The sequence below is a fragment of the Fukomys damarensis genome, unplaced genomic scaffold (genome assembly GCF_012274545.1).
Source record: "Fukomys damarensis isolate Sample0158 unplaced genomic scaffold, DMR_v1.0_HiC HiC_scaffold_30, whole genome shotgun sequence".
In the NCBI taxonomy this organism is placed as follows: domain Eukaryota; kingdom Metazoa; phylum Chordata; class Mammalia; order Rodentia; family Bathyergidae; genus Fukomys; species Fukomys damarensis.
This window is the reverse complement of record NW_022900942.1, coordinates 27,087,537-27,100,756: the sequence shown is the minus strand read 5'-3', so window position 1 is coordinate 27,100,756 and position 13,220 is coordinate 27,087,537. Positions and strand designations below refer to the sequence as shown.

At 42.8% G+C, this 13,220-nt stretch overlaps 1 protein-coding gene across 1 annotated transcript in view; it reads right to left on the bottom strand.

Annotated features, from left to right (window-relative positions):
- Alpk2 (alpha kinase 2) overlaps nt 1-13,220 on the bottom strand; it is a 151,973-nt gene that overhangs the window by 21,632 nt on the left and 117,121 nt on the right. The window contains exons 10-13 of the mRNA XM_033757531.1: nt 10,052-10,326; nt 7,995-8,083; nt 5,383-5,600; nt 564-612 (exon numbers count right to left, since the gene is read on the bottom strand). Coding sequence (XP_033613422.1) covers nt 564-612; nt 5,383-5,600; nt 7,995-8,083; nt 10,052-10,326 — 631 coding nt within the window. The remainder of the gene's footprint in view (nt 1-563; nt 613-5,382; nt 5,601-7,994; nt 8,084-10,051; nt 10,327-13,220) is intronic.

Here is a 13,220-nt window from a genome sequence, read left to right as displayed (position 1 = left end):
GAGGAAAATAAGTGAAAAACATACAAGTTGACTTCACTGTGCCCAATTGCAAAAAAAAAAAAAATAAATTCTAAAAGAAGTTTTTTAACAGGGATGATATTAAATGTAGAAAAATGAAATATTCTAGATAAAAGACATCCTAATAATGCTGGCATTATTTTTATTTATTTATTTTATTTTTATATTTTATTTTTTGGTACCAGGGATCAAACTTGGGTCCTTGTGCTTTCGAGGGAGGCAGGTGGTGGAACCACTGAGCTAAATCCCTGGTCCTGGAATTTTTTTTTTTTTTCTCCATGGCACTCCTGTGAGTAACCTTGAAATGTGTTTGCAACAGTTCTTGTTTGTTTCAAAGTTAAGAAACAAATGTGTTTCCTTGGGAGAACAAAGTCCGCAAATATTTTATGTAAGTGAGAGACGTGAACTGAATTAATCCCAAGACATTTGTCAGCCACAGAGAGGACAAGAAATCTACTTTGCCAGCGTCAGTTTAACAGCATTTGCCTGGAAGGTGTTGGGAAGCCCAGGGTTAAATGACAGGCACTGGATTTCTTCCTACTCACCCTTTAGCCAGTGTTGCTATGCCAACGTCGGTTAACTTCATTCCTACACCTATGGAGAGGGAGAAAGAGAGAGAGCGGAAGGGAGGGAGAGAGAGAGAAGATGGAGTTTGAATTATTTGGGATCTGTCTACTTTAGGAGCAGGGGTAAGGACAACTGTTATCATACCCCTTCCTGCATAAACACACTTTCCTCCTGGTTCCAGCCCCAGAGCTGACAGCCTCTTTGACCTACACCTTCTTGGGGGGAGGGTGCCAAAGGGGAGGGCAGACCTCTGAAAGAGGGCAGTGCTGGGGAGTCCAGCTGTGCCTCATTTGGCCCCCGAGATAGAGGAGGGAACCCGCTGGTCTGTGGTACATTGGAGGCGTATCACTTTCCCATGTGCTGTCTCCCCAGAAAAGCTCTGCCTTAGGTCTGGTCCCCTCTTCCTCACTGAAAGTGGAAATCATTGCACAATGGAAGGAAGAGTGGGCATGGACCACAGTGTTCAATGTCAACAGTGAGAAAGCTCAAGGTCACATTGGCTCAGGTCAAAGCCAGAGTTCTGATATGCAATTTCCCATCTCCATGAAGATGACTTCCCATCTCAGGGCTGAAGGTTTTCTGGATCAGCTTCGGATCCAAGAAAATAGTTCCTGACATAAAGAAGACTTTTAGCCAGTGGTCTAGGGACACTGACATTTGGAACCCATGGTCTGACCCTTTGACACTCGTCCTGACTTCTATCCATTGAGCTGTGGCTGGGGGGGGAGGTTACCAGAGACAAAGCAATAAAACAAGCACTTGTGTTTCCCACTAGGGCTCAGCAGAGCCCTAGATGTTTCTGGTAGAATTCCAAGGATAAGAGTTATATTTTGCTCCTACCTTTCCAGCAGGGGCAGTTGGAAGAATAGGTAGGAAGCAGGAATGCAAGGAGAATGGACAACTACTCTCTTCTATGGTGAGGAGAGCAAGAGGTGCCCTCAGCTTCTGTAGTAGAAAATAGCCTTGCTCCCTTGTCCCTATTCACAGTCTGCCTCCTTGAACTATCTCGGGCCTAGCAGGAAGGAAACACACCTCTCTGATGCCTGATTGTGGAGGCTCCTGGGCCTTTCTAGCATCTCTGCTCCAATCAGGTATCCATTCTGTGGCTGTCTCCCTGCACTGGTGGATCTGGGCACTTGTCCAATCTCAGTGGACCTCACTGTGCCATCCACTCTTCTCACAGGACACAGCATCCAAAATGTCACTCCACCAGTGTCTGACCTGCTGGACACTGTGCCAGGGTCTTATCCCCACCTCTTTCTCTTTTGAGTCTGGTCCTACGTGGGCTGGGCTGTAAGCAGTGCTGTCCCTGCCACCACATGACCTATCCACAGAGGGGCCAGGCAGCCTAGCAACTAGTCTGTTCCATAGAAGAAGGAGCCAGTGTCCACCTCCCCGCATTAAGCCAACTATAGTAATCAGATCTGATGGTGATCTAATTCTGTGGTTCTCCATCCCAGAGGCCCAAGAAAGGGAAGTTTGAAGGGTTAACGCTCAATTCAGCAATGTCTGCCCGTAACATGGCAAAAATACAGGACATGCTGCTATTGAGAATGGTTAGTCAGACAGAAGCAATGAGCCAGCTTTTCTACAGTGCACCTGTGAGCTAAATTAGACACGGCGCTTTGGGGGTGCCAGTGGGTATTTTAAAAGCCTCTTTCACAGTTGGTAACTAATTCATCTCATTCTTTCAGAGCTGCTAACAACTTGAACGTATGTAAAAATGCTTCACATAGCTTTTATTACAAGGTCTATGTTTTTTAAAAGACACCAAATTGTAAGAGCTCTCTTTGGACATCATGTTTCATGGAAAATTGTATTTAAAATTTATAGCTCTAAGCTTCTTAGAAGTGCAATTTTAAAAAAGTCATTTGGCAAAAGGTCCCTGAACTCAAGAGAATTGCTTTCCCTTGCTTCTCATAATTACCAGCTGTCGTTTTCAGTTTAGAAAAAGGGAATATAATATTTTAAAAGAAATTTCTCTCTCTTGATATAGTAATTTGTCACTAATTCAACCAAGGTTATTCACAATCACTAGGGGCCAATAAATTAAATTCTAGCATGCTGTTGTCAAGCTGAGTTGAGAATCATAATGACTTACAGCTTATTTCTGATAGAAAGAGGGAAATTGGCAGTATCAGGAGTCCATTCTCTAAAATTTGAGTTCTTAGGTTTTTTCAGTGATACGGCCTTAGAAACCTAGCAGTATTTATTGCCAGTGCACAGGTCTTAATTCTAAATCACAACCTGGCCTTTTATTCCACAAACCTGCAGCCCCGCCTCACAATCCTATAAACAAGCCTATGTACCCAGGGATTGGATAACTTTTAGGCATCCAAGAAAGTGATGATAGAGTTTTGTGTTTGTTTGCTTGTCTGTATCAATCCTTATTCCAGTGTCTCGGTATAATTATAACAAGTGAAGACACTGCTTAGAGAAGAGATGTGCTATCTCATTCCAGAATGACGAAGATAATAAAAAGAATTTTCTCAACAGAAGAGAGTAAACAAACACCATTCTGAAACACTGCACCACCACAAGTCATTCAGAGAGAAATGTAATATTCCACCATCACAGTTGTTAACTGGTGCCCAGAAGCAAAACTAGCTGTGTGTGAAGCTCCAGAGTGTTGTTTTTCAGTAGAGAAACTATACTTAATGCAAAAGTAACTCTGAAGGAGAAAAGACTTGGGAATGGGGGACAGCAACAGTTTCACAGCCAGAGTCTGAATAGAGAGTCACCTGTTAAGACCTTGTTTTGTGACTACATGTGTGGGAGTCAGGTTTCTCCAAAAAATGGGCTGATATGGTGGCCTTAAATTTGCAGAGCCGCCGATCTGTAGGACAGTGATGTTACATTTCCCAGTTGGCCTGAAAGGGGCCCCTCAGAGGGCTCAGGAGGAAGAAGATGATACAGACTGTGCCCTGCTAGTGTCAGAAGACACTACAAAAGGCTGCCAATTAGTTTGTGGTTTAGTGAGAAAAGCTTACGACGTGGCATCGGAAAATGTGGCTTGGGGTCTTAGACCCCTCTTGCTAGCTCAGTGGCAGCAATTAAATCATTGCCTCTGATTTTCAGTTTTCTTATCTGCAAAATGGGATCTGATATTATCTTTGCAGTATTATGAAGATTGGATAGGAAAATCGAGGACACCCAAAAACCAGTGAAATCCAAGTAGTCTGTAGTCCAGTTTGTTATATTGTGCCAATGTCAAGCTCTTGGTTTTAGTAATGGGATCTAGTTATGTAAAGCCAAGCTGGCCAAGCTTAGGCCAAGCTGGGTGAAGGGGTGCATGGGGATTTCTCTCTACATTTCTGTGAATTTTTGTAAGTCCACAATTACTTCTGAATGGGGAACATTTTTATTATGTGTGGCAATGCTGCAGTAAACATTTTACTATCTCATTTAATCCTCACAGCAACCTCACACCCAGAGCACTGAAGCACAGAGACCTGAGTCATCTGCCCAAAGGCTGAGCCCTCCCAAGGGGTGGTGAGGCAGTCTTGCACCATGCCATAGGTAAAGCTTAGTGTCCTTGTGTGTGACCAGCATTTCTTTGCCCAAGAACTTCCTCTGCTCATGCTTTGTCGAGCTCAGCTTGCCCATGTGGCTGGTGGCAAGCGCAAGGGAGTCAAAGCCTCCGCCAGAAGCAGCCTTCAGTTGGTGATCCTGCAGGTCGGGGGTAGACACCCCAGCTTCCTCACCTCACTGTAGGTGATTCTGGGAAATGGTCTCCACATGGGCCCCCACAGAGTAAGCCCCATTGCCCACATTAATAATTGGCTATGTATTCATGTCCCCTGCTGACTACCTGCCCTTCTTTAGTTGTACATCCTCGCTCCCCTACCTCTGTTTCCTGGGACTCCCTTCCAAACTATTTGTTCTCGAATTCAGTGGTCCTCTGGTCCTTCCTTCCCCAGCTATAGGTTCTGCATCCTCAGACTTCACCCAAATATTAACAAAAATTCTATCTGTATTTAACATGAACAGATAAATCTTGTCATCATCCCCTAAATAATAAGCTATAACAAGTACTTACATAGCATTTACACTGGATGAGGTATTACAAGTAATCTACAGATGATTCAAAGGATTTGTGTAAATTACATGCAATTATTACATCATTATATAAAAGGGACTTGAGCATCCAAGGATTTGGGGAATGAATCCTCTGTGGATACCAAGTGATAAATGGACTTGTCTCTGGACTGTCCTGGTAGAACCCTAATTATGCAATCCCTCTTCAGGCAAGAATTGGTTTTCCTAAAATATTGTGTGTGCATTGGAAGTATGCTGTAAATTCATGCGGAGCTTAAAAGCCTAGAGCATTCTAAAGACCCTTTCATGTATTGAGAATGAAATATGATGTATCTTCTTTTTTTTTTTTTGACACCTGGGATTGAACTCGTCGGGTCCTTGCACTTACAAGGCAGGCCACCAAACTGCTGAGCTAAATCCCCGGCCCCTATGATGTAACTTTTGGTACATGTGGATTCCCATATGTGCTTCTGAGTTTGTGCTTGTTAAGGAAAAGCAACAATGCTTCTCTCTGGTTACTTTTCATAATGGGATGGGATTATTGGCATTAATATTAAAATACACTTTATTATTGCATTTGGCTAGTCATCTCAGGTTCTTTTGCCAAACTTGTTTCTGACGAGACATTAGTAACATCTTTCTCAGGTAAAGGTGCTTTAAGGTATCCAGAAGACCTCTCCCTCTCCTCCTCCCTTTACTCTTTCCCCTCCCTTAGGAACACCCCAGACCCTGAAGCCCAGGACCAACTGTTCTCCTCACCCTGCATGTCTGTGACCAGGAGGCAGCCACTCGTTTTCTGGTATACCCAGTGCTGGAAGGTACAGCATTTCTGACCAGCCTCGGACTCTCTTCTCAAGAAGTTTATTTCCTTCCCATCTCTGATGGAATACTTCACAAATTCTCCAATCAGCTCCTCTTCCACTGTTGCATATGGGATGGTGTTCTCAGGCCGATGGATAAGAAAAATAGGAATGATCCTGGCAGGGAGGAGGAGAACATGGGCACACATCAAGATGTGAAGAAAAGTTTCTAGAGCATTCTCTCCTCACCTTCAAAATCAATACCTGTTCCCTTGGGTTCCCTTAGTTTTTCTTCTTGTTGTGGTTGTCTTTGCCACATTAGAGATTGACTGGGGCCCTGCTTATACAAGTGCCATACCACTGAGTACACCCTCAGGCCGCCTATTAGATTTAAGACTAAAAATTCCCCCCAATCATTGTTTAATGAATAAGATGCACTTCTGGTTTTATTTGTTTCCACAGTCAGTTAGAACTTCCTCCTTGGGATTAACTCCAATTGCGAATGAATGTCTTGACCATAGTTATATCCTAATAACCTACTGGTCAATGACTATAATCCATCCATATGTCCATACAGCTTCCCATGCACCCCACTCATCCCTCCTCTCACCCATCGATTCATCTGTCCATCTTTCTTTCAACAAATGTTCATGTAATGGCTTCTAAGGGTCAGACACTCTTCCACAAAGAGCAGTAAAGAAAACAGGCACTTGTTCTCCTGGATATTACATTTAAATGAAGGAGACAGAAACAAGTAAGTAAATGCACTGTGCTGAGTGCTCTGCTTGGAAAGAAGAAAAAAAAGTGGAGGGAAGGAAATCAGTAGCATGAGGTGGGGAAGGGGCCATCATTTTATTTGGGGAGGTCAGAAAAGTCTTTGCTAATAAAGGACAAATGAGCAGAGACCTATGGGAAGAGAGGAGGAAGTCATGAGGGTATCTAAGGCAAGAACATTCCAGGTGGAAGGAAAAGCAAATGTTTGTTAAAGGCTCTGGGCCTTGAAGCACTCTTTCTGATTTTAGGATGAAAGCCATGTCTTGTTAAAGGAATTTCAAATAACAGCCAGACAGGACTAGGCAAACTGGGGTGATGGCTCAGCTCCATACCCCTAAACTAGCCCAGCCACCAAGCTCTCATCTGTTGTGCTTCATTTTTCAGGATTCAGGGGATCCTCTCAGGAACCCCTCTGGTCAGTGGCCCTTCTGTCAAACTAAATGGTTCACAGCTTGTCTGGGTTATTAATTCTGCAGCCTTTGTGGGGAAGAAACCACAGAAGCAAGTGCTGAGCATTATTCAGGTTGGTAATGAGCCTGGTCTCTCTGCCCAGTGGGATGCCATTTGCATAGACAATGTGACTCCATTCATGAATTCGAAAGCAGAAACTGTGGAGTGTGGAAGGGTTTCTCTTGCAAATCCCAGCCAAAAGAGAACTGCTTTGTCTGAAAGTAAACTTGGGGGTGGCATAGGGGTCCAGAGCCTCAGGGACTTCTCTCTAGGAGCAACTGCCTCAACAGAATGGTTTTGAGAGAAGGCTGGAAAAGTAAAAGGCCAGCTGTGTGCATGCGTGCATGTGTGTGTGTGTGTGTGTGTGTGTGTGTGTGTGTGTGTGTTTGTGCACATGCACGTGTGCGAGCATGCGTGTGCACTTGTGTTCACGCTCCCTCCTATAGGTGACTCCTCCGAGTTAGGTTTTCTGAACACGGGGTCTGGCCCTGAAGTCCTTCTGAGGACACTTACCCCTCCATATGCTGTCATCATCCATATGGTCACAAATTACCCCATGGTAAGAAAGGAAAGTAGGTTTTTTGCTAGGAAAAAATGTCTGCATCTATCTTTAGGGCAGTGGCCTATTTCCCGAGATGCTGCTAGATCGCTTTAAACTCCAGCCTTCAATTTGCATGGGCCCTTTCCAAATTCCTAGGTTAATCTTGAAATTTGTAATTTTGTGGGGTTTTTTATTTGTTTGTTTGTTTTGTTTTTTCGTGGTACCAGGCATTGGGCTCTGATCCTTGCACTTGTAAGGCAGGCAGTGGAACCACTGAGCTAAATCCTGGCCCTCAATTTTGTGTTTTTATTGAAAAGGATCCCAATAAAACTCATCTCTGAAGGATTCTAGAAAGTGGATACTATGTTCCAGATTACCCAATCCACTCTTCCCTGTCATGTCACCATATCTTAGTTTCATCACAGGACTAATTGTATTGGGATTGTCTCTTACTGCCTTATATTTGTTTATTGTTTAAATCATGTAATATTCATAAAAGTGGAATACTTCTCTATGAGCATTGGAGATACATTTATTGAATGAATTAATCCACTCATCATCCATCCATCCATCCACAAATACATTTATTCATAGAGTATTCATTAGGAATCGCTCTGTATGCCCTCTGGAAACCAAACAAGAACCCAACAGCAGTCATGTGAGCCCTCCTCGTGCAGCTTTCAGACAGAGAGACCGAATGAAATACTTCACTTAGTGGTCCTTCTCACCCTCTCAGTACCCTACTCCAGGCCTTTTAAACCCAACAAGTCAGATGTGGTAACACAAAGCAAGACAAAAACACTTACTCTGGTACTTCTCCGAAGCCTTCCAGAGGCTGTGCTTCAGCAGCATAGATCTTGGCATAGTGTCTGGCAGTATTTTGGACATAACATTCCTATAGCACCCAAACACAAGGGAAAGCCAAGTGCTTAGAAGAATTCAGAATATTTCCCAATAAGACTAGTTAGAAGATTTTCCAATGTAGGCCAAGCCAATGGATTCCCAAAGCCCACCCCTTGGTTGAAGTCACAGAGGCAACATTTTTTTTTTTCTTTTTCAGTAGGGGGAATCAAACCCAGGACCTTGTGCTTGCTGGGCAAGTGTTCTACCACTGAGGTACCCCTTCTGAAGAGCAATTATTGCAACTAGAGTTGTCCAAATACAGAGGAGCTCTGAGATGTGAAGGCTGCAACTACATCATTAAATTAATTGGTCGCTAAGTGAGGAATTGTATGCAGGGTGTACATTACATATTCAGAACAAAGAAATGGTCCAAGAAAACTCCAACTTCATGGCTATGCTTTTATTGGCTTTTACATGCAGTACTATAATGTATAACAGAACATAAAACAGTAGTACTGTACCATACAGTACAATCAGCCAAAATTACAGTACTGTACTGTAGAAGAGGATACCATAAAGCCATAGTGCTTCAATCCTAAGTCTGAACAGTCACTAAACAGGTTGGTCTTTAAACGAGGAATATCTGTACACCATTTCTAGAACTAGCATGGCTAAGGGGATTGGCCCCTTGCTGTGTCAGATAATGTGTTTAGACTCCTTCGGGTTTCCTATGAGGTCTCCCATTTTGATTCCTTCTTAAAGATAACTTGGATAGAAAATGATGAACACCTTGAAAATTTTTTTAGTTTAGGGAAAGCCCCTACTGTGTGGGGTCTTTCTGAGTGGGAGTGTAGATTCCAGGAGATTTTTTTTTGTTTTGGTTTGGTTTTGATTTTTTTTTTTTTAGACAAGTTCTCACTATGTAGTTGAGACTGACCTGGAACTCACTATGTAGCCCAGGCTGGCCTCAAACTCACAGTGATCCTCCTGCCTCAGCTTCCCGAGTGCTGGGATTACAGGTGTGCACCACCACGCCCAGTCCAGAAGATTTTTTAAAATAACTGGATCATACTTGAAATGGAAGGGAAACTCAGTGAAAGAAAAGAGAAGGGTGGATTTGAAAGAGAAAGGAAGACAATGGCATCTAATACTACACTCAGAGAAAAGGGCCTGCCCTCATCAGCACAAGGTCTCACTTGACAGCCCCATATCTGACAGAATCATGGAGAGTTAGTGCTTGATGGTACCCCAGAGAATCATCCAAGTTCAACCTACTAATTTAATAGGTTAAATTAGAAAAGGCACATAGTTTGTAAAAGAATTAGACCCAGCTTTCCTGGCAGTTACCCCAGGGCCAGAGTCAACATGTAGTCAAGAAGAAGGGAAGGCAAGCAGAGAAGCCAAATCCTTCTCCTCCCTTCTCAACCCCTCCCATCCTCTCTCCTCCCCTCTATCCAGTTCTGTAACAGAGAGAGGTGAGAATAGCTAGAGACTGGGGTCAATCTCTCGTCATGGTTTAAGACGAATGTTAAGCCAAACTTAGGAAAGCAGGAAACAAGTCAGGGCTGACCCTTCTGAGTATACTCACTGCAATGCCCCCTCCATAAATATCAAACAAAACATGCCAGCTGGTGCTGATTTTATCTGTCGCTGATGACCCTTGAGGGGCCTGGCATCTAATGTCACTTGGAACCCCTACCTTCCATATCACCCTAGGTCCAAGTAGATTCAAAACCTGAAGGGCCTAATGGGGCTTCCTAGGGAAAGAAATGATCAAACCCAGGTCCAAACTGGAGAGGTACCTCCAGGCTTTGGCTGGAGGCCAAATGGTTGGCATGAGGCCAAGAACTGAATCCTGAGGACTTAGCAGTTACGTCCAGCATTTAGCCTCAACCCACACTCCAAAAGAAGAAAATGAGCCTTTTGAAGACACTCCACTCAATCCTGTGTCTGATCTTCACCTCTGTTACTGTGGGTAGCTCTCACACCCAAGGGTGTGCCTTAGCGCAGACAGACCCACCTGGGTAGCAAGCTTGTAGTTCCTTTGGATGAGCTCATCATTGTTTCTGGTCCCGTGGGCTACAGCGTTGTGCACCTTGAGCACACAGGCATGGCCGGGCTGGAAGACGGGCGTGAGGCCCTGCATCACAGTGCTGCGAAAGGCTTTGCGGTGCACACCTTCGCCAAAGTGCAGCTCCTCCGTGGCAATCTGCCCACGCAGGCGGCCTCCAAAGTAGCTGTCATTGAGGAAGTCATCTCTGAAGATGAGCTGGCTGAATTCAATCTCTTCACATCCTAAAACATAATACAGCTACGGTTGAATAGAATATTCCCCAGTCCTGGTCCTTGCTTAACTGTTGTCCTCATTCATGAGGCCAAGGACAAGACTGACCTGCATAACAGGGAGAAACTACGCTTCACCCAGCAAAGCCATAGCTAAGAGAAGAGATGGGCTGGGGACGTGGGATGTGGCAAGATCAGTCTGAAGCCCCAGTAGGTCATTCACAAGGGGAGATCAGTCAGAGCAAAACTGGACACTGGGGAAAATATTAGACCTGAAAAATATGATCAAAACCATAGAGTAACTAGAAGCAAGGGGAATGATGGGTAAAATGCAGAAGGGCCAGAGAGCTGTTCTTTTTTTTTTTTTTTTTTTGGTACCGGGGATTGAACTCGGGCCCTTGCACTTGCAAGGCAGGCCACCGAACTGCTGAGCTAAGTCCCCGGCCAGAGAGCTATTCTAATAGCATCATCTTTTGTGTGTGTGTGCAACTCTGTAACTATACTGAAAACAGTTTAGTTGTATACTTTTCATGTTTAATTTTACTTTTATAAAAATTAATTTTATTGGCACATTTTAGATATATATATAATGGTCACATTCATCATAGGGAATTTGTACCTAGATATGATACATCTTTATTATTTTTCCCCCTTTACATCCCTTCCCTTCAACCCCTCTTCCCCTCCTTATTTACAAAAGCTTTGTTTCCATTTTTCCTTCTATTCTTTTTCTTCTTTACTCTTTCTTCCTTTCCCCCTCTCCCTTCCAAGTTCCCATTTGAATATTTTCTTCCTATTTCATAATATCTATTATACATTTTGGTCTTTATTTACCCTTTCAGTTTCTCACAGCAGAGAAACCATGCAATATTTGAATACATGTGCCAGATTTATTTCACTTAAGACTATGGCCTCAAGGTACATCCATTTACCTAGAAATGTCTCAAGTTCATCCTTCTGCATGGCAGAGTAATACTCCACAGCATGAAAAAAACCACATCTTCTTTATCCATTTATCAGTTGATGGGCATTTGGGCTATTTCCAAAATTTAGCTATTACAAACTGTGCTGCTATAAACATGGGTGTGCATATATGGCTGTGGTACAATGTTTATAATTATTTTGGGAAGATATCAAGAAGGGGAATAGCTGGGTCAAGTGGAACCTCCACATTTAGTTTTTTAGAGAAATGTCCACACTGATTTCCACAGTGGTTACACCAGTCTACACCCCTAATATTGGAGAAAGATTCTTTTATCCCCACAGCTACACTAACATTTGTTATTGGTTAATTTCTTGATAGTGACCATTCTTTCTGGAATGAGAGGAAATCTCAGTGTTGTTTTAATTTACATCTCTTGAATGACCAGTGATAGTGAACATTTTTTCACATATTTATTTGCTACTTCTACTTCTTCATCTGAGAAGTGTCTATTCATTTCTGATGCCCATTTTTTGGATTTGGATATTTACATTTGGGGGTCTGGCTTTTTGAATTCTTTATATATTCGAGATATTAGTTCACTGACTGAGGAATAGCTGAAAAAAAAAATTCCACTCTGTGGGTTGTCTCTTCATGCTGATGGTGGTTTTTTGCCATTCAAAAGCTTTTTAATAAGATAAGATCCCAGTTGTTGATTCTTTGTGATATTTCCTGTGTGATTCAGGTTTTGTTCATAAAATCTTTGCCTATACCAATGTCTTCAAGAGATCTACCTATTGAATCTTCCAGCAGATTTAGTGTTTCTGTTTTAATATTTAGACCTTTGATCCATTTCAATATTAGTTTGGTGCATGGTAAGAGATATGGATCTAGTTTTAGTCTTTGGCATGTGGAAAGCTAGCTTTTGCAGCACCACTTATTACTGAGTGATAGCATAATCATCTTAGCCTTTTTCCATTATTATTCCTCCAAGCAACTTTTGGGGCATTTTTTCTATCTGACCTCCCATGAAACTTTAATATTACAAATATATGTATATATATATGTGTGTGTGTGTGTCCAAATATGTGTGTGTGAATAACACACACACCCACATGCGTGCATGCACTCTCCCACCTCCTGATTGAGCCATTCTTTGTAACCACTCTGCAGAGGCAGAGGTTGTCATAGAGGGTATTTTTCTGAGTTCCCAATGTTGAATATCTTTAAAGAAAGGGCATGTGAAACCTATAGTAGAAAGGTGTGGAGTTCAACCATTCAGAAGGTTGGGGAACTCAATCTGGGCCTTGCAGCCCAAGGTCAGTCTGCATCATGGGGTGCAGCCATCAGCTAACTGAGATCAGCAGTCTTGAGTCCTAACACTGTCTGAGCCCCCATCCTAAATGGTAAATATACTATATTGAAAAGTTTGTTCACTGCAGACACATTCTGGACTGCTTCTTGATTTCAATTTAATTCAAATGGTTTAAGGGTGATAGACTAGTGACTACCACAAGTGGTCAGCTTCCAAGTTGTGCTTGATCATATTGTGTTGCTGCTTGGGATAAAGGATTGTGGTTGATTCGATAAGCTGTTTTCTCTGATGTTATGGAGATGAGAATGTCTGTGGGTCATTAGAGACCCAGAAGCTAGGGTGCAACTATATCAGGAAGATTTGGGTGATAACCCAGAGATTAAACCAAGGACAGCTCGACAACCAAAATAAAAATGAGAAAACACTTAAGCAAGACACAAAGACACACTTCCAGTTCACCAATGGCAAACAGTAGGACAAATGAGGATGAGAAGGCTGATAGTGAACCACCGGGACACCCTGAACTCAAGCACAGGAAGTAACAAAACAGATCAATAAGGCTCTAGAAAAATTCAAAACAGAAATAATTTCCCAGATAACCACAGAGATGGTAAGCAAAATGAAAGACATGATTTGAGACTCTAGAACAGAAACTGACAAAAAAATAGA